Raw genomic sequence first — 21,294 nt, 5'->3', positions numbered from 1 at the left:
AGCCTTGAACGCAGACTACAGATTATGTAGCAGGAAAGGCTTTCTAAAAACAAGCATCATATCCAGATTTACTTGGAATCATATTGTGAAAATAAAATATGTAAAAGGTAACAGGACTAAAACAAAGTCTGCTATAATGTGTAAAATGTAAAACTAAAAGGAGAACCAATGTGGGTCCACAAGGGCCTCTCTACAGGTTCAGCAGGTGCAGTCCACGCTCGTGCAGCCTCTCTTTGCTGGTTCCATGGAGCAGTTCTCCTCCTGTCCTTCTTTCAGACCAGTCATGATTTGAGTTGGGGGTGCCCTACTTGTGCTCGGAAAATGCCCTTGGGGCAGGACGCGGTGTGTAGCCTGATGACCACGTCCTGTGAAGTGTGGCATCTGAACATCATAGGATGCACCATTCAGCTCACCTCCAACATGACAGGACTCCTCACCTGGATCTCTCTATCCCAACCCAAGGGTGTGGTTACCAAGGGAGCTTACACCCTCTGGAAAAACGGTTTGTTCCAAGAGTCGGCCTCCGTTGAGGTGAAATTCAGCGCAGAGTCTTGGAACTGAAGATGGCCTGGAGGGCTTTATCAAAGCTGAATCCCAAGGTGGTGTCGTTGCCGAGAGGCGGGGCTTCATGATATGCTTGGGCGACAGGAGCTGGCTGGGTTTCCGATCTGAGACATTAAGTGTATTTTCAGTGTCGCCCATGGCCTTCTTGCAGTGGCTGACCGCAAGCCTGATCTTGCGCTTCAGGGCTCAATGCCCGACCTCCTCGATGGCCCTGTTCCTCCACTGTTCAGTGCTGGGGGAGTAGAGGAGGGAGGGATGTTGTACTCACAGCAGATGTCTTCCTCATATGGATTTGCACCAACTGTTGGTCTTTGGTTTCGGATTACAAGCACAAACTTACCTCAGGAGAGAAAAACTGTAGCTCGGCGGCCGAAGTCTCCAACTTAGTTGGACTTTAGACATCCAGGTCACCAAAGAGAATGGGGTGTCACCCCCTTGCCACTGTGCCATGGATTGCGATGCGAGGCATTGGCCCAGTGGTTACACAGTGTCTTCTTTGCTCAGAAGGCAAGACAAATAAACAGAAAGGGGTTTTGGCTCTAATCAGCACGGCTGAGCCCTATTCAAACAAAAACAGCAAAATGCCAATACTGATACGCAATTCTCACATTTTAACCGGTGCATTGAAGTGAAACATGGTCACCATGAACCTCTTTTTCCGTATGAATTAATCAAAATCTATTCAAGAAATCACAAATATAAATCAAAAGAAGACAATTAAATCCATTTTAAAATGTTTTGAAAATCACCAAGCTCCCTTAACCCACAAATACCTTTTTTAGTACATCCTTCCAACCACAACTTTTCTTTCACACCCCTTCAATACAACCGTCTGTCAATCTTCTCAATCATCCACTCGTTCCACTCCCCACACATTCCAGCACACCCACACCCTGCCCACCTTTCAATATTTCATATTTAAACCACAGAAAATAAATACACACAAAAGCCAAACAAGAAACAATTCTCAAAATACAAGATTTTCAACAGTAATTTGTACATTTGATTGGCCACAAAAAAGGTTGACGCATTTCGAACCCCTCCACATACGGGGTTCTCCTCAGGACCAGAAAGCTTATTATATGCTGCGAGATCAGCCGATCTCTGCTTTGCTATCTTCACCCAGTCTACAGTGCCAACATTTGTAGCGGCAGTCGGTCAAAGACCGAGAGCCGTTGAGTCACGAGTACGTTGTAGATTCACAGGTGTGAGTCCTTTTTTAATTGTTTCAGCCTGCGGATGCCTGATTTTGTTTTAGTGAAGTTTGTGTAAGTCTCGCTTCACGTTTCCTTACTTTTTTACTTCTTTCTTTCGCGATACATGTCCTTACCGGCCGCCAGGAAGCTTAGCTAATGCGAACAGAATATCCTTAAATCTGAATAGATCCCTCAACTGATGGTGAACAATAGGTAGTATTCAATCCCACACCGGCTGCACTTTAAGACTGAAAAGCGCTAACCAACCAGACAAACCCCGACTCTGTAGTAGGTCACAACAACCATGTGCACTTGATGACTGAAAAGCGCTAACCAACCAGACATACCCCGACTCTGTAGTAAGTCACATTATCCATGCACACTCACTCAAGGTACTAACTCTTAACTCATCCTCTGCATAACTAGGGATCTACACGATACCAACACGTATAGCTGATATATCTCTATGCTTACATATGCATGCCACTATGCAGAGAACAATTAGCCCCCTTACACACGGAAAAATGTAGTATTAAGAAAATCATTAATCATGATTGAACAGCGCGAGTGTTTTCTGACTCTTCTCTTTTTTCAATTACCCCTGAAAACTTTACCAAAATCTATATAACTGGAACATACTCTCGCAATACGCATGCTCATAGTAGCCAGCGTTAGCACACACACGCGCTCACACGCATGTGCTTGTCCTTTCCGGGCCAGCGCTCTAGACGTTATTGGAAGCAACCTGCTTGATCACACGCATGTGACCATGCGAGCACTTCCTATTAGAGACAGCACAGTCAACCGCTCACGGCACTACAGCGAGAACCGATCGTCTGCGTAGGTCAAACCGCCTTTATTCCCCTGACAAACGTGAGTACCGGCACCCGATAGCGGAAGCCGCCCCACTGAGATCCTTTGAACTTTTAATCTTTTTGTTAATCGTAAACTGTGCCCATGACTGTCTCCACAACTTCGACAGGGTCAGCATGGGGTACAGCAGAGACCGATCGGCTCCATGAGGCATAACACACTCAGAGTTTAAGTAAGGCCGCCATTGTCAGTCTTTTATGTTGTTAGTCACAAGTTTGTGCTATTCTATGTTAAATGTGATTTCATCTAGCAAGAACCACGCGCTATCACTAGATACTTAATTTCAATTTTAACCATTCACGCAATGTGCCAATAAGCGATACTATCTAAGAGGATAACAAGCCCACTTGTTTTTGCGTTACAACCATTAGCATCCATTTACCCTTGGACTCTTTACAAACTTAGAACCACTGGGGCACGTTGTAGCCACGCATGGTTATTTTGTAGATAGCCATCATGCATGCCCCCACCCAGTCACATGCATGATGCCATCATCTGCAAATACAGGAGCGCGCATGAATTATAATGATGCATGTCAAACAACTGAACGCTGTGTACCTTCATTTACTCACCTTTTCATTTACAGGTACTCCGAACAGAGGATTTGCAAGTAACACTACAATCCACTACACTCACAGCACACTTTAGGGTGTGTGCTGATATCTACACCCACGTGGACACCTTTCTCCTTTTTGGTCACTCACTTTAATTTGGTCCTGACGAAAGCCTTATGATCTAACCCAAAGGCTGAAACTAGTAGACCTTATATCTTAAAGGGATACCGAGGTACATACAATATCTCTTACAGATCCAGATGATGTTTTTACATATGTCATAGGACCCTTTCATTAAAACTTTTATAAGGGTTATTCCTAGAGACATTTTTAACTCATAACTGCACTTCACATATCACTTCACTTTCCTACACAAACAACCTGCTCCGCTGTAACTCAGGCGTTGAAGCACAGCTGGATTGCATTAGGTGATCCAGCTGGGCCCCGATGATGAAGCATGCCACCTACCAGGTAGGTGAGTGAGGGGTTTCCTAAAAACTACCTACAGTTGTTTGCACTCCTTTCTTTTGAAGGTTGTGGCCAGGACCTTTTGACCACAGCTACCTCATAAAAGGACTTGTCCACTTTGTTTATTCATATGCTACGCAGGGAAAAGGACAAGTTAACTTTTTCCTTACTCTCTAGTTGTGTATATAGAGAAGGGGGAACAACCAACAGAGCCTTTTGCACCATTGCATCAAATTATAGACCGAGGGCCAGATGTACGACCGTTCCATTTTGTGAGTCGCAAATTGGAATGTACAACAGTGTCTCAGACACTGTTTGCAATTCCTAACGGGGTCGCTACAGAATTACCTCAATATTACTGAAGTAGGTTAGAATTTGCGACCCCTTAAGAATCTCACATGTCACAGAAATGGTGGCCTGCTGGGGACAGCGACAACCATGTCTATGTTTGCTTTTGAAATAAAGCAATGTTAGCTCTCAAATGCAGGTGTTTTCCTTAAAGGAAAAGGAGATGTGTTTAAAAGAAAAAAATGAAAAGTTTTCTTTTCATTTTTTAAGGGCAGGCAGTGGTCCGTGGGACTGCTGCCTGCACTTTAAAAATATTTTCGCATCCATTCACAAAGAGGAAGGGGACCTGGGGAGCCCTTACTGTTTGCGACTGGCTTTCCACCTACTTGAATTAGGTGGCAACTGCAATTGTTTTGCGACTGCATTTGCGGTCGCAAATCAATCGTACATACAAGTGCAACTCGCTATTAGGAAGGGACACGCCCCTTGCTAATATCGACTTTCAAACCCTATTTTGCGAGTCTGTAATCGGTTCCCGACTTGCAAAATAGGGTTTGTACATACCACAATCCTTTTTAGCAGTCGCAAACGGGCCAATTTCCCGTTTGCGACCGATAAAAATGGTCGTACATCTGGCCCATTTAGTATAAACCTATGAAGGTCACTGAAGGAGTCAGTTATAAAACATGGTGTATTCCATTTCCCAACTCATTCCTGTGATGCCCCTTTCGACCTTGTAATTAAGAGTATAACTCAGGTACACTTTGAGAAATATGGGTACATGATAATGCCATCACTGCATGTGCTATTTAGGAGGTGTTTTTTTGGCTTTGGGAATAACCAGTGAATTGAGGTTGCTGAAATTATGACTTTTTCCCATTCGGAAGTCACCGTGATGTACCAGAAAGATTTTGAGAATAAGCTTTAGTTAATTACATCTGGTAATAGGGAATTTATTGTTCAATACATTTGGTGTGCTCCTTGGAGCCATTAGCTATGGCGAAGCAAGGGGTATAATATGCTGGACAAATGCTTGGAACTTCTTTGGTCCACCAATTTGAACATTCAAAGCCGTCATTTGTCACAGATTACCTTTTTGTGCTAAAGTTTTACCTAAACTTTTGTCTTCCAATTTTCTTTCACGGATTGCATCAATTTGGTAAATTAAATAGTTGTTACACTTTTAAAATGCTGGTGATTTACTGTGTATGGGGAGTAATGTGCATCTGTAGTAATGATTCACATATAGCTGCCAAAAATGCTTAATTTTTCTGAACTGTGAATGTTTCTTTTCAAATTTTGTGCACATTTTTGGATGGAACTAATCATTTTGATTTGCCACTAGTTTTTAATGATGAAAACTACTGAGTCAGCATCACAGTCTTTTACCCTAAAATGTGTTAGAGATTGCAGGCAGCGGTGGCTGGCATCTACATTAAGAAGAAGGGGCAGGCGCGCACGCATAAAATAAAATAAATAAAAACGTACCTGAACGCAACGTGACGTCCTCTGCTCCAGTGCTCTATTCACCAGGAACTGGAAGCAGCAACTCCCTTGACTAATCAGGGTGCTGCTCTCATGCAGCATGACAGCAGCGCCCTGATTGGAGTGAGGGGGTCTCACTCGGCACTCCAAAGTGCTCTGGAGGATTTGGCTTGCTCTAACTCATCTGGATTAGAGGAGTTTAAAGTGCGCATGTGTGGCTGGCCATTTCAAGACGGCCTGCCAAAAATACATGCACACTTTACACAGTGCCACACCAGGCCACCCTCATTCCTGCTGAGTGACAAGCTGCTGTCACTCAGCAAAAGCCCGCTCCCGTCCTGATGCTCTGTCTGGGATGGGGAAAAAAATGAAATAGAAATAAATTACCATTTTATTTTTCACAGGTTTGGGGGGGATTTTAAGTGGGGCGACACACCACTGCTCCAACGGAGGAGCCACGCTTGATTGCCGGCCAGAGCGTGCAGTTGCATCCCAAAAGGTACCACCAAATTGCTGCAATTCTAATCATGCTTTGCTGCATTAAATGTAACTTACTGGTACAGCACTCCTGTGAAATGAGTTTGTCAATAGACCGATTACCGGATTCAAGGAGTAAACAGCATGGAGTTAAACCTTCAAAGAAATGTTCCTACTAGGCTGCAACTGATTTTATCTCCTCTTAAAACGCATATTTCTGCAGAGAAATTAAACTTACCCGTGCTGTGTTGACCTGAACATTGCAATGGATGGCGTTCAGACCTTGCAGAATTTTGGTTCCTAGTGATACGCTACTTTGAGAACAACCTTGATCGCGTGGTTGTTTTCACAGAGAGTGGATGAAGCCAATATTAAGTTTCCACAAACAAAATGTTTCAAATTAATTCATACACTTCTTTCTGTTGACCTTTCTTCAATACTTGTAGCAACTGCTTTCATCAGTGAACTTACTCTTGAGTGCAGACACCGCCATTTTGAGAAGTGCTTTTATCTCTGTAGGCCAAGTTTTGCCACATTAACTAAATTGACCCGATGTTCATCAAGTAGCAGGGACTTTGGTTGATATGACTTTGTTCTGCGTATAGACAATTCTGAATTTTGTTGAGGTGCATGTTCAGCTGATAAGCAGTAGATGAATCATACTGGTATCGTAAGCAACAGTATTTTATTGGTAGGGAATTGACAGGGGTCTAAAAGCAGGTAAACCATCTTTACAGTTACAATTAAGTGCATATTTGTCAGTACCTTTGCATAATACTCCTAAAAACTACCTAACCATACTGTGGGATATGACGTTACACATTCATACATGTTTCTAACATATTAAAATTTATATATGATCTGCATTTATAACTGTACAGCTCAAGACAAAGGGATGCTTTCCTCTCACGGGCACAGCAATATGCATAACATCAACATGGGCCAGCCACATTCTATTATGAATCGTGGAGAATAAAAACGTGAATCAGTTACAGTACTTTTTTTTTGCAGTTCCTCTCAGACACGTAGATCATTGCAAGGCATTATGCAAACTCCACTGACTCTATATGAAACAATTAAATACATACCGTACCATCGTGATGCACTTGGATGGTAGTTTGCCCAAAATAAAAAATAAAAATGTGCAACCCATAGCAGCATATATAGGAGGGTCACAACGAATGATAACCGTGAGAGGAATGTGCATTGAACTCTGTCGTCTTCATATAACTTAATGTCCTAAGTGATACTCAAAGAAAGGCACTTCTCAGAACAGCCCTCCAGAGGTTCCTGGTCCCATATTGCAAAGTGCTTTGCCGTTTCAGGAATGTCACGCAAACGGGATCAAACACACCTTCTCCATTCACTCTGCTGTGCAACGTGTTTAAATACAATAAATAAGTCTTGGTATCAGTGCTTTCATGTCCTTCTGTCTTTCTATGGCATAGAGATGCACGTCTGATTCTTGGACCGTGCATGGGGAACAAAAGTTTGGCTTCATACAGGCCCGCAGGTTGAGATGCTGTTAGCAATTCCAGGATCCTATGAGGAACTTAGACATGCTGAAGGTGATCTTTCCACTTGCACCACTGGATCATAGTTTTTGGGGAGAAAAATCCTTTCCTTTTTGGACCCTGCTTTATATTTTGGTCACGTAGTTGTTGGGGAACAGTCCTTGCTTTCCTCGCAATCTTCCAGTCCACCAGCCTGATTGATCTAGGCACAAAAAATTACAATCAAAGCACTGGAATAGTGACATTTGTCAATATTCAATTTGCCAATGTTGTGATCATTTTTGCTAATTTATACTTCTATATGCTTTATAAACTGATTAGTTTATTTTCATGTTTAGCCTCTTTTTTTTTTTTAACAAACTTTATTGATGACTTTAGCAAATTTGAAATGTATCAGTCATTCTACAGTGACAGTCTTTTACTTTTGTATGGAGAAAATTACACATATGGCTTATAGTGGCTATGTGCGGCATTTCGTAAACGATAAAATCGAAGACAATGATCCCCAATAGCGTAGTTAACATCAAAGTAAGTGATCTGGCAATATAAATCGACAATAGGAGATAATTACATTCCAAGCAACAAGCGAACTTCATTAAACCATCCCCTCCCTCACTAGCCCGCCCACTCCCCACTCCTGGTCAATCGAGTTTCGGTTTCACCAACTATCATTCTGTGGCGTTACGATAAAGGCCACAAAAATAGCATTATCCTCGGGTTTAGCAAAGCTGTGTGTCTGAGTCCCGAAGTCTATCACGAAGAGATCGTATAGGACTCCTGTGTGCTACGGGGTTGGGATATTCTTCGGGGGTAGTAGATCGAGCGACTCCAGCTTAAGCAGCAGAGCCTCCCAGGCCATCGAAATGGGTTGTTTCCTGAGCCCCCTATCCTCTTCTCTGCGAAGAGCTGCACCCTCCGCCTTCCCCCACTGCACCATGTCGCCCTGCCACGTGTACACCGCTGGGCTCCTAGGAGATTTCCATCGCATGGGAAGGGCTCTCACTGCCACGATAAGGGCTAGGTCTACGAACCGCAACTGTGCTTTCTGTACTTTAGTGCGTCTGCGGAGGCCTGCGAGGCAATACAATGCGTCTTCCGGGACAGGAAGTCCAGTGACTGCTCTCAAAGCATCCCGAACCCCCACCCAGTAATCCCCAAGACAGGGACAGGACCATAACATATGTAGGAAGTCTGCCTCTTCCCCTCTGCAGCGGGGGCAATGATGTGGGGATTCTGGAAATATACGATGAATCCTCTCAGGGGTAAGGTATGCTCTGTGGAGGATCATAGTCTGTATAAACTTGAGTCTTGCATTACGCGACACTTTTTTGGGGTGTTCGACCATACATTCCCATGCTTTATCCGTTAGTGCACTACCGGAGTCCTCGGACCAGCGTGCTCTAAGGGCCGTGAGTGGGATTGCTGCATGTGTTCGGATCCCAGTGTACAGCCATCTGACCAGGTGTCCCCCCTTCCCCATATAATACAGAAGATGTACCAAAGAGTGTTGTGGGGGTTCGTTCCTCTGTGGGGCCCAGGCGTGTTTAATATAGCGGGACACAGCAGCGTGCAGCAAATATAAACGTGGTGGTGCACCGGTATATTGTCGGAAGAGATCGTGGTCCAGCAAAGTACTATCTCCAAAGAAAGCCCCAACGTCGTCCACTCCTGCATCAGCCCAATCCCGCAATCTGGTTTTTGTAAGTCTGCCTTGTGTCGTGGGAATCCCTAAGAGGGGAATGTTCGGTGCATAAGGGGCGGTCGGTGAGGTGTACGACAGTGCCTTTCTCCAGCAGTGCAGAGCTGTCGTCAGTAGGGGGGGGCCATCTACAGGGATTTTTGCCCCAGGCAGCAGTAAGGAGTGCAGCTCCCCTCTGTCTAATCTATGGGGTGTAAATCCGATCTCATGTAGATTTTTCCCCGCAGTCCAGTACGATAAGCACTGAAGTTGACTGGCATAATAGTAGGCTCTGAAGTCAGGGACTCCTAGCCCACCACCGCGCGTACTTAGCTGTAGCCTCCGCAAGCTCATTCGCCTGCGGCCTGCGCCCCAAATGAGGTTAAGCAGCAGAGTATTAAGTGTGTTAAAAGTGGACAGTGGGAGGACGACAGGCAAATTTACAAAATAATATAGTATGCGGGGTAAGATAACCATCTTCGAGATGGCGACTCTTCCCATCACCGATAAAGGCAGCGAGGACCAGAAGTTCACACTGGCACGCAATGCCGTCACCGCTCGCCCAATGTTACCGTCGATTTGGTCCGCCGGTGTTCTATACACGTGTATGCCCAGATATTTAAAGGTGGTGGGGGCCACCGACAGCGTGTAATCGCCAAATTGCAGAGTACTGTGGTATGGTGTGTCCCGGAAGAAATATGCAGTAGATTTCTCCGGGTTTATGGCCAGACCCGAAAGGCGTTCAAAGGTGGCAAACATCGCGGGGAGGGGACTGTTGCTTGCCGTTAGGTCTCGTAAATACAATAATATGTCATCTGCGTAGATGGATAGCAAGTGGTCTGTACCGTGGACGGGAATACCGAGTTGGGCCGCTGAACCCCTGAGCGCTATAGCCAGGGGCTCGAGCGCGAGCACAAACAGCAGCGGAGATAGTGGACATCCCCGTCTGGTGCCCCTATGAATAGAATACTGCTCGGATATGTAACGGCCAGTGCGTGCTCTGGCTGTCGGGGAGGTATATAATAGGCGGACCCATCTAAGATATGTGTCAGGTATCCCGAATCGCTGCAGAGTCGCAAACATAAAGTCCCAGGAAAGGGAATCGAAGGCCTGTCGCAGGTCCAATGCTATGCAGCCTGCGAGCTGGTACGCAGGCGGGGTGGCCGTCATTACGTGGTCTAGTCGTCTATTATTGAGGGATGTGCTGCGGTTCTGTAGAAACCCGCATTGATCTTCATGTACTAGTTTGGGAAGGTGTGGTTGTATACGATTAGCGAGGGCTTTACTTAGAATTTTATATTCCGTAGATAATAAGGAGAGGGGTCTGTAATTCGACATTTCTAATCCGTCCCTACCTGGTTTGGGTATCGACGTGACCAGTGCCTGCATGGTAGAATGAGGGAGGTGACCAGTTTCGAAGGCAAGTTTGTATACTGATTCTAGTATGGGTACCAAGGTCTCTCGGAATGTATGATAAAATTCCACTGGTAGTCCATCCATCCCTGGCGCTTTATTGCGACGCAGGCCCTTAATCGCAGCTCGGATTTCTTGCTGGGTTATGGGACCATCTATGGCTTTTTGTACACTTTCAGGGAGTTTCGGGAAGGGGAGATCTTGTAGGAACTCCGTTATCGAGGAGTCCTCCACAGGAATGGGTGGTGCGTAGGGCGTGCTAAGATGTGTATAAAAGGCAGTGTTTATTCCTTTTTGTGTATTAACTATACGTCCTGTGGGTGTACGTATTCTGGTTACAATTGGTGTATCCGGACGATCCTGAACTATGCGGGCGAGCAGAGCACCCGACCTATCCGCCTCCGCGTGTTTCCTCTGTAGGAAGGCTTTGTGATCTATTGTCCGTAGTGTCTCCAGAACGTCCGCGTGGTCAATATGAGCAGATTGTAGCGCTACTTTTTTCCCAGGGTCTGTCACCGCCTCCTGTTCGAGTGTGTTCAATCGTCGTTCGGTGTTCAAGAGTCGTTGGTGTATCTCCTGCCTAGCACCGACTAACCTTCCTATCGACGACCCCCGCACCACCACCTTCAAGGCATCCCATTCTATCAGATTAGAGGAGGCTGTGTTCCAGCTTTCAGCTAGGTACGTCGTTATGACGTCAGAGAGAGATGAACGGAACGGGGCATCCTCCAATAGCTGTGGGTGTAATTTCTAGGTAGGAACCGGGGTAGGTACATTACCCCAGTTGAGGGTGAGCTCCAGTGGGTTATGGTCTGAGAAGGTTTTCGCTAGATATGTTGATTGACTGGCTTGTGTAAGAATGGATCTAGAGCAGAGAAACCTATCAATTCTGGTATGGAGGCTGTGTACTGGTGAATAAAAGGAGTATTCTTTGTGGGTGGGGTGGAGGCAGTGCCATGTGTCTAAGAGCGCCCACCCACTGACCCAAGTTGTGAACTGTTCAGTCAACTTACTGACTTTGGTACCGTGCAGGGGTGGGTGTGACCTATCTAAAGTAGTGTCCAGCACAGCATTCCAGTCTCCTCCCAACACCCAGGGTATACCCTCCCAGTCTACCAATGCCCGTCCCAGCCGATGTAGGAAACTGTCTTGGTCGAAATTAGGGGCATAAACGCTTCCCAGGACTACCGGGGCGCCATCTAGCGTGCCTCTCAGCAGGATAGATCTCCCTTGGTCATCCACCCTGCGTTCTATCACTAGAAAGAGGACCCCATGTCGTACCCATACGGTCGCACCTCTGGCAAAAGCCGAGTAGTTAGTAGAATAAATCTGACCTCTCCATTTTTTACGCATTTTTTGGGTTTCGGAGTCAGTGAGGTGGGATTCCTGGAGAAACGTCACATGAGCCTTACATCTAAGGAGGTAGGCGTGCACTCGGTGGCGTTTTTCAATCGCCCCCAGCCCGCGCACATTCCAGGTAATGAGGTTATAGGACCCTAAGGTGGGAACTGATCCGGGCATGTTATTCGAGACAACATAGAGCTCCCACACTCGTGAGCCTGTATTTCGAGCTTGACCAGGAGTCCCTTGTCCCAAAACAAAAACAAAACTTGGCTCAGCGTCAGAACTATGCTGGGCCCAACTATAAAACATAAACATTATATAACAAATAGCGGTGCATACGCTGGTAGGGAGGTGGCTATACCTAGTCATGGCCCTTGTCCTAATAGGGTCAGGAGCCTGGCGGCTCTACAAAACCCTGTCTTGGGGGGGGGGGGGGGGCGTCATAAGTAAATATGTCCATGACAACAACAAGAGACCCCACCCGGCCCATCAGCAAGAGGAGAGAGACCCGGGGCCCTCATAAGGTCGCAGTCCATTCCCCATGTACATAGTTCAAACCACATCGTTTTTGCCAACAATTCAGTCTCCACTATGGGGAAGGAAAAGATCGTCAGGAACAGCAGAGACAATACTCAAATATGCTTTCATGGAGACATTCTTAGAATTATAGGGTCTGGTTCAGCAAATAAGGAATATTGCAAAGGATACGTCTGACTTCGTAGAGCAATCAGTTGCAGTTAGTTATCAATTATGACATCCGCAGTCTGGGGTGTCATCGTGGGGAAAAGAGTTATGCTGTGTTCGGAGTCAGACTGCAGAGTGCTATCGTCCGAGTCCGTGGGGGTCCCGTGTGGGTCCGTGTGGAGTGCCCCTGAAGCAGCCAGAGCCCCCTCCTGTTCACGGCGCTGCTGATCACGTGATGGGCCAGTGCCACTCCCACCTGAGCCCCGAGGGCGACGGGAATCTCGCTTCGCAGGCGTGTCCGGGCTCCGAGAGGAGCGGGCAGAGTGACTAAGCTGGCTAGAGCCAATACCCACAACTTCCAGCCATTCCTCAGCATCCGTCGGGCTCTCGAAAAAATGAGTCTTTTTATCGTGGATAATTTTCAGCCGGGCAGGATACAGGAGTGCGTATTTGAGTTGTGTTTTCTGCAGTTTTTTCTTCACCAGTTGAAAGGACGATCTCTGCCTCTGTACTAAGATGGTGTAGTCCGGGTATAGGGATATACGGTGGTTCTCGAATCGAATTGGGGCCTTGTCTCTCGCCTTCTTTAATAGGACGTCGTGGTCTCTATAGTTTAGGATTTTAACTATCAGAGGGCGGGGTGGTGCGCCAGGTCTAGGCGGGCCAGTTGGGATTCTGTGGGCCCGTTCAACGCAGAAGTATGGAGAGAGTCCCTCGGGCGCCACGTGCTCCCTAAACCAGGTTTCCATAAATTCTGCCGCCTTGACCCCCTCGCTGCGTTCTGGCAGGTCAATAACGCGTATATTATTGCGCCTGTTCCTTCCCTGCGCGTCTTCCACCCGATCCAGAAGGCTTGTCACCTGCTTTTGCATTTGCTGCAAGGCGGACGTGTTTGCTGCCACTCGAGGATCTAGGTCCGAAAGGGATTGTCCATGTTCCTTTACCGTGTCTGCCAGTTTGCCATGGTCCGCCCTGAGCAACGTCAAGTTCGTGGCGAGTGTGCCCATCTGTAGCTCGAGTGCCGCCCTGGTATCTCGGATCTCCATGAGTATGAGGTCCAATTTGTCCGGGGGTCCAGCAGCAGGCCCAGGAAGCGCATCGTGGGGCAGGGAAGGACGGCTATCGCGCTCAGGCATAGCGGGAGGACGGCTTGGCCCCCGCTGGTCCCCCAGCGTCCTCCCCCGAACTCTGCCCATGTTATGGGACTTCCACCAATCCGGGCGTTGATATGGCGCCGTAGGCGAACCAGCGAGTGTGAAGTTCCAGTCCCCTCCACGCGCCAGGCGCGGCGTAGCTCCGGCGGGCGACGAAGGAGTATGCTCACTGCCCGGAGGGGGGCCCGGTGTCCGGGCGGGGGAAGGAGAGTCACCGCCCCAGGCGGTCGGGGCAGTAGGGAATCCCTGTGGCACCCAGCAGGGAAATCAGCCCCCCGATGCAGGCGTCCCAGTGTAACAGCAGGAAGGCCCCGCCGGTGCCGCGGCGATAGCTGCGGCAAATGGACTCCGTCGGCAGTCAGGCCCCCTCGGTCCTCTTCGCGCTACGTCGTACAGCAGGCCCCTCTTAGTGGTCTCTGTGTAGGGATCCTCGCACTGTAACCACGTCTATTAGTAGGCGACGCTCACCCCCATGCCATCACACAGCGGTCATCGCAGGAGGATCCACCAGGGGGGGAAGTCCGCCAGGCCCATCCACCCAGCACGAGCAAGTTGTTATCGGGGGGGGGGGGCCACCGCGTGCACCCCCGGTGTCCCCGCTCCAAGAATCCCGCAGTTCGAGGGGGGGGGACCCTCCGTCGGGCGCAGCCACCCTCCGTCACCCCCGGGGGGGGGGGGTACGCGGGTGTTCGTCCGCCGGCACTCACCGCACCAGTACACGATGGGCCCCTCCAGTCCTCCGCCGGCCTGCACTCTCAAGTGTCCATCTGCGGAAGTGCGCCTAGGCGGCCCGTCGGGATCACCTCTCCGCTCCACCGGCACTCCCGGACCGTCCGGAAGGGGCGTCTTCTATTGTGCGCGCTCCGTCGCCCCTGGGTCCGTAGCAGGTTTCACGCGCCGTCTGCTTTGAGCGCGTCCCGCGCCTCACCACAGGTCCCGGCTTCACAGGGGACGCTCCGGCAGTGGGCCTCAATCTGGGGCTCCGGCCCAGCATGACCCCCGGTGACTTCGATCGAGTCCAGCAGCGCCCGGGGTTCTCCTGTCTCAGTGGCTGTGCCGTGGGTCGGGTAGGGCCCGGTATCGCCGGGTCAGGGTGAGTTAATCCCCCCGAGGGTCCGGAGCTCTACCAGGACCTGACCGCCATTGCAGGCTGCTAGCCACGCCCCCCTCATGTTTAGCCTCATAGAAAGATTGCAGAGATCATAGGATGAGTGTAGGACTGGAATGAGGTTTTCATTCATGCTCGGCTCGTAAATGAAGTTTCTTCTGGTAAAACATATGACCAAACACATCACCCACATAGATTTCTATACTTCTACACCCTTTATTTGACTTTTTTCATGGTGCTTTTGAGAAGTTTTAAGACTTTATTTCTTCTTACAGTTTTTTCACACTCCTCATCCCATGCTGGCGGTGATCTATCTCGATGCCTAATATTGCTTTAATGTAGGGATGCTTCTGCATCTACTGGCTTTAGTGAAGCAAAGGCACTGATGCACAAGACACTGGCTTGAAATTTGCTTGGTCTAACAATTTGAACATTCAGAACTGCAATTTGTGATATATTACCTTCAAATTCACCCACCTCCACTCACTGTCAGCATATTGCTTCTTTCTTATTCACCCGCATTTATTATCTGCACAGTGCTTAACTCTTACAAAGCACATTCATTATCTGCACAGTGCCTAACTCTTACAAAGCACACTCATTATCTGCCAAATACTTATTTGCTCCATACAGCCCATACATTTTTACCCACTTATTGTCCTACAGTGTAGTGTTTCCCACCTATGGACCCCACTCACTTTCAGCACAGTATTTCTCTCGAAGTCAACACCCTCATCGCCTGCACTCACTCATTGCCTGCACTCACTCAGTAACTAAATGCCCAATGTCATCCCATGAATATTTTCAAAAATAGTCTCTGTGCACAGAAGCATTTTCAGAGAAATGGGTGTAAGAACCTGCGAGCAGTGGTCATTTAGGGGGAGTCTTGGGGACTCATTTAATGGGAGTTCTGCCTTAAACCTGTGGGAATCTCACCACATGAAACTCATTCAGAGGTAGGGAAACGCCCATGTTTCCAACAGCGAAGCCAGTCAAGACTACTGTCAGAAACCCTACATCCAGTGGACTGCCTGCTACAGGGATACCACATGCAGTTGTGGCTACTTGACCTTTTCTAGGGCGAATATTACTCCACTGAGGTTTCTTTTAGGGACCACCGAGCTGTATATGCTTACTTTGAACCTTAACATGCTAACTTCAGCGCTGTAGTTCCATAACTCCTAATTGAGAAAGATTTATCAATAATGAATCAGTGCTTACCTTCTTTTATGATATCGATGACATCATTGGCATTGAAGCTGAGTTCATCTGTGTCCTGTGCATCATATGCATATAGAGCCCGACACTGCGGCACCTGAGGCTTGGGTTTTGGCTGTGGTTTAGGTCGGCCTCCCGCAGGTGCTGGTCGGCTTGTCTGTCTGCGAACACTGCAATAACAACAATAAAACGCTGTTAACACACTAATGGCATGTCCTGTGCTGCTGTAAAAACACACCCCAGACACATGGTGAGTGCAAGGGTTAAGCATAGCAACTGCCATATATAGAAGCATTTTACAAATGTGCATTTTTCCTTCTTTTTTGAATAAGAACTGAGGTGAGTGACACACCCAGCCACCAAGATAAAGAATGCTTTTCACTGATGGCAACAGATAATGGTTGTGGAGGAAGTGATGTTCAGTTTGTCTATCAATAGAATGTATATTTCTCTGGCTGCTTGTCTGGACTCTGATTTCTCATGCACATCATTTTGAAAAGCACTCAGGCTACCACTTCTTACTGAGATAGGGTGAATGGTCTGGCATGTGGAAACATGTTGGGAGAAACTAGCTAGGTCTATACATCATATCTTCTCACCAAACATCAAGTATTAGATCTATAGCCTCAGAAAGAATGATTGATCTACCCTAAAGGAATCTGGTCTCTCTTACCCAGCCCTCATTGCAGAAATAATATTTAACCATTTCTACCTTGCCTTTAGCTCAGAAACTGCCTTCTCCCATAACAGAATCAATACCAGGTACTGGCAGCCCTCGCTTGTCACAAAAGCAATACCTGGTGACCCCAGCCAACCAATCACCCCGGAAACAACAGCAGGTCTCTCCTGCTCTCTTACCACCACCGTAAAAATAATTGTGCTTATTTGTCATCTCTATAAGCAAAACACTACCTGGCTGTAAGAAATGTAATTATTGTTTGGAGCAAGGAACTATCCACTGCAAAGAATAATCACAGCACTTGTCGGGGTGAACTCTCAAAGTCACTAAATTAACTTGAGCTCAACCCCCTTGTAGCTATGGCAGAGAGCAGGCAGGCTTAACATAGGGCAATGTGTATGTTGGTGGTTATGCAGGGGTTGACTTTATTTGTATTGCCTTTCATATTTTTTTGTTTATAAATGTGCAAAATTGTCAAGGTCAATGTTTGTATCTTATATGCGGCAGTTGTCTCTGGGACTCAGGGATCTGCATTGTCTGTGTTACTCTGACAAATAAAATCTGTTTTAAAAAAAAAGAAAATGCCATGTGTTAGGGTATTTGTAAAATGGCAAAAGTTTTCGGGCACATTAAATCTGGGATCTGAGGGCTGGGTGGGTGTTTAGGGCATTTGGAGCAGGTACTGTACAGGAAACAAACCCAGAAACAGTAGTTTGGTAGGACAAAAGCAGGGTCCTTCAGCAACCAGACAGAGGATCCACAAGAACTGTCTTGACATCCTGTTGTCTCCCTTCCTCGTATGATCCAAGTGTTATATGTAGCTCAACAGACTTGTCAAGCAGGATTTTACACTATGCTGCCAAATGGAGGCCACAGTCCCCACCCTCCATGAAAAAGATGTTATCTCCGCCCATTCAGGTCAGCCTATTGTTTGCTCCTGGGAAGCATTTCAGCACTTTTTGTTCCATGTTCAAGGATAATCACTGGCTGGGAGAAGCTGGATAGCCAATGAAAATTAACCTTGAGGAACTTCAGGCAGTGAATGGTAACTTTCTAAAGGTTACTCTAACTTAGTATTTTTTACAAATCTGAATTCCCTTTTGAAGTGGATCTTAAAAGTAGTCGTTATATTATTTTATAGCTAGTCCCAGTGGTGCTTGTCACCTGAACACCTAGCCTACAACTTGCCTGTCGCCTCCTGTTCCTTGTTCCAGCCTGATCCAGTGACACACCGCTACCTGGGGTTTACCGCCTGGGTTTTCCTGCTCGCCGTTCTTCCAGCCAACAGAAGCCCCGCCCACCCCAGGACCTACTAAATGTGGGCTGCAGCACTACCGCATTAGCAGGCACTTGGACAACTAGCCTGCCCTTGCCTGTGGCCTCCATTTGCTGCTTGTACCAGCCTAATTCTGTGAGAACGCCGCTGCCTGGATTTTCCCACTCACTGTTCTTCCCACCAACAGGAGCCCTGCCCATCCTTGGACCTACTTAATGCATGACGCAGAGTGACTGCATCAGCAGGCACCTGAACACCTAGCATGCCACTTGCCTGAGGCCTCCAGTTCCTGCTTGTTCGAGCCTGATCCAGTGACACCGCCACTGTCTGTGTTTTCCAGCTCACTGTTCTTCCCGTCAACAGAAGCCCTGCCCACCTAAGACCTACTCCAGCAGGCTCAGAGTGACTGCAAGTCCGTCTGCTCCCATCCATGCATGGATTGAGCCCAGCACCACAACTCCTGGCTCTCCCACCCCCGAAGATACACCATCGCCAAGATCTACACCCTTGACCCCGGCCGCTACAACAAACACTGCCACTGCGCAGACCTATGCTCCACAGTAGGACCTTTTACCGGCACCCACAGCCACTTCTCCTGCCACAGCACACACCCCAGCCCACCAACCAGCCCCACCCCGAACACACTACAGACACCGCCTGAAACAAAACACCAACTCGGATGTGCCCTTCTCAACAAACTCTTACTAGACAAACACACCGCCAAGATCTGGGACCTCATCTCCCTCCTCACACCCAATGTCCTCTTCTTCACTGAGACCTGCCTCAACCTCAATTCTGCACCCGACATCGCCAATGCAATACCTGAAGAATATATGATCACCCACCGTGACTGTATCAAGAAGTCTGGCGGAGGGATCGCTATCATACACAAGGAATCCATCCAATGCATCACCACAAATGATGACATCACTCAGCCATGGAATACCTTAACTTCCAACTGCAAGCAGACAGCCAAACCACCACCAGTGGCACCCTCGCCTACCATCCTCCAGGACCACATCAAGCCTTCAACAACTTCATTGCTGACTTCATCGCCACCCTCACCATAGACTCCAACAACTACATTTTCCTCTGTGACCTCAACTTTCATCTCTACAACCACAATAACATCAACACTACCAACCTCCTCAACAGCATGAACAACATTGGACTTACCTAACTTGTCCACGACCCCACAGGCCACATGTTGGACCCGATTTTCACCTACAGTGACCGCATCAGTTCAGCCACACCATGGAACTCACCTGGACCGACCATTCAACCACTCACTTCAACATAACCAGCTCATGGACCTCCACCCCCAGTCTGCCAGCGCCCTCCACCACAGCTAGAGCAAAGTCTCAAAGGACACATGGATCAACACCCTCAAAATCACTCACCCCATCTCCAACAACTTAGACCAGGATGTCAGAAAACAACAATTGGATCACCAACTGCGCCGACAGCGTTGCTCCCATTTGCTATAACAGCCACAGAAGGTTCACTAAGCAGGCTAGCTGGTACAGTGAAGACCTCGGAACCACTAAACGACACTGTAAACAACTGGAAATGAGATTGCGCACCAGCAAGGACACAACCGACAAGACCGCCTACAAGACAGCCCTAAACCTGTACCACAGGCTGTTGAGAGAATCAGAGATAAAGGCCTTAGCCTTACACATCGAATCAAGCATCAATAACAGCAAAGAGATTCTCAACATCATCAAAGAATTCTCCAACTCTTCACCTGCAGCAAATATACCCCCTCACCGGAACTCTGAGACAACCTTGCAATCTTCTTCGATGGCAAGATCGCTAACATCTACAGAAACCTCAAACCCCAGCCCATTGCCACTGACTTCTTCAAGCAATACAATGACCCCACTACCACCACAGGCATCTGACTAACTGAATGGAGCCAGCTTGCCCCAGAGGACACGCCTCCATCATAAACTCGGTCCACACAGGGGTCCCAACCAACCCATGCTCTCACCAAATCTCCAACCAGGGCGGAGCCAAAATCAGCCACAAACTCACCACCTTGTCAACACCTCAACTCCCATGGCCACCTTCCCTGAGGACTGGAAACACACAGAAGTCAACACCCTTCTAAAGAAACCATCGACAGACCCCAGCAACTCAACAAGTACCAACTGATCTCCATGCTCCCAGCCATAGTATTAGAAAAAGCCATCAACCAACAACTCTGCTCACATCTGGAACAGAACCTCCTACTAGACTCCTCCCAATCGGGATTCTGCAGCAACCACCACACCAAGACAGCTACCAATGACTTTCGAGTCCTACTCGACTGAGCAGAGACTGTGGCTCTGATCCTACTACACCTCTCAGCAACCTTCGATATGGTCTCCCGCCACACATTCATCACAAGGCTGAACAACAGAGGCATCCACGGAGCCACTCTCAGATAGATCATCTCTTTCCTCACTGGAAGAATGAAAAAAGTCCACCTTCACCTCCAAATCCAAAGAAATCATCTGTGGAGTACCTCAAGGATTCTCGCTCAGGCCCACCCTCTTCACACTATATGTCACCTCTGGTCAGCATTGTCAAAACCCATTTACTCAACATCATATCCTACGTCAACAAAATACAACTCATCCGCTCCCTCTCCGAAGACACCCCCACCAACAAGACCAAATTCCACAACTGCATGACAGATATCGCCAACGGGATGAAGGACAAATGCCTGAAGCTCAACATAGACAAGACCGAGGTGCTGACTTTCGGAAAGAAAAGCTCCCCTTGGGACTCATCGTGGTAGCCCTCAGAACTAAGACCTACTCCTACCCCCACTGACCACACTAGCTAACCATGATGACTTGGGTCAACTCCATCTCCTCCTCCTGCTTCTTCATCCTCCGCATGCCTTCAAAGACCTTCAAATAGCTACCCCAAAGCACAAGATGTACCTTCACCCAGGCCCTCATCTCAAGCCGACTGGATCTCCCTCACATCATCCTCTACCTCAGGGAACTCCACTGGTTCCGTGTACATAAAATATGCCAGTTCAAGCTCCTGACCCATGCATACAAGGACTTACACAACTGTGGATCCACCTACTTGAACCATCGCCTGATCTTCCATCAGCCCACCAGACACCTCTGCTCCGCATCCTTTTCTCCAACCCTTACTACAGCATCCAACGTAGCACATGCAGAATTCCCTGGAGACATGGCTATAAGCTAATCAACTGGACTCTGTCAGTGCCTGGATAGCCTCACAGATGAGAAGGATCGCTCTACAAATCTACTGATTGATTGGTCACTGTAAGCTAATGTTAACATTACATTTCTGCGT

The 21,294-nt window shown here is 47.8% G+C and overlaps 1 protein-coding gene across 2 annotated transcripts in view; it reads right to left on the bottom strand.

Moving 5' to 3' along the window:
* Nucleotides 1–6,568: 6,568 nt before the first annotated feature.
* The window catches only part of MYO1E (myosin IE), a 541,337-nt gene continuing 526,611 nt past the window's right edge, over nt 6,569–21,294 (bottom strand). For both annotated transcript variants that reach the window (XM_085643738.1, XM_085643737.1), the window contains exons 27-28: nt 16,022–16,188; nt 6,569–7,621 (exon numbers count right to left, since the gene is read on the bottom strand). In XM_085643738.1, the coding sequence (XP_085499864.1) occupies nt 7,545–7,621; nt 16,022–16,188 (244 nt within the window). In that variant the 3' untranslated portion in view covers nt 6,569–7,544. The remainder of the gene's footprint in view (nt 7,622–16,021; nt 16,189–21,294) is intronic.

The sequence above is a fragment of the Triturus cristatus genome, chromosome 3_1 (genome assembly GCF_964204655.1).
Source record: "Triturus cristatus chromosome 3_1, aTriCri1.1, whole genome shotgun sequence".
In the NCBI taxonomy this organism is placed as follows: Eukaryota; Metazoa; Chordata; class Amphibia; order Caudata; family Salamandridae; genus Triturus; species Triturus cristatus.
Note: the sequence above shows the minus strand (reverse complement) of the source record. Positions and strands in the feature narration are given on the sequence as shown.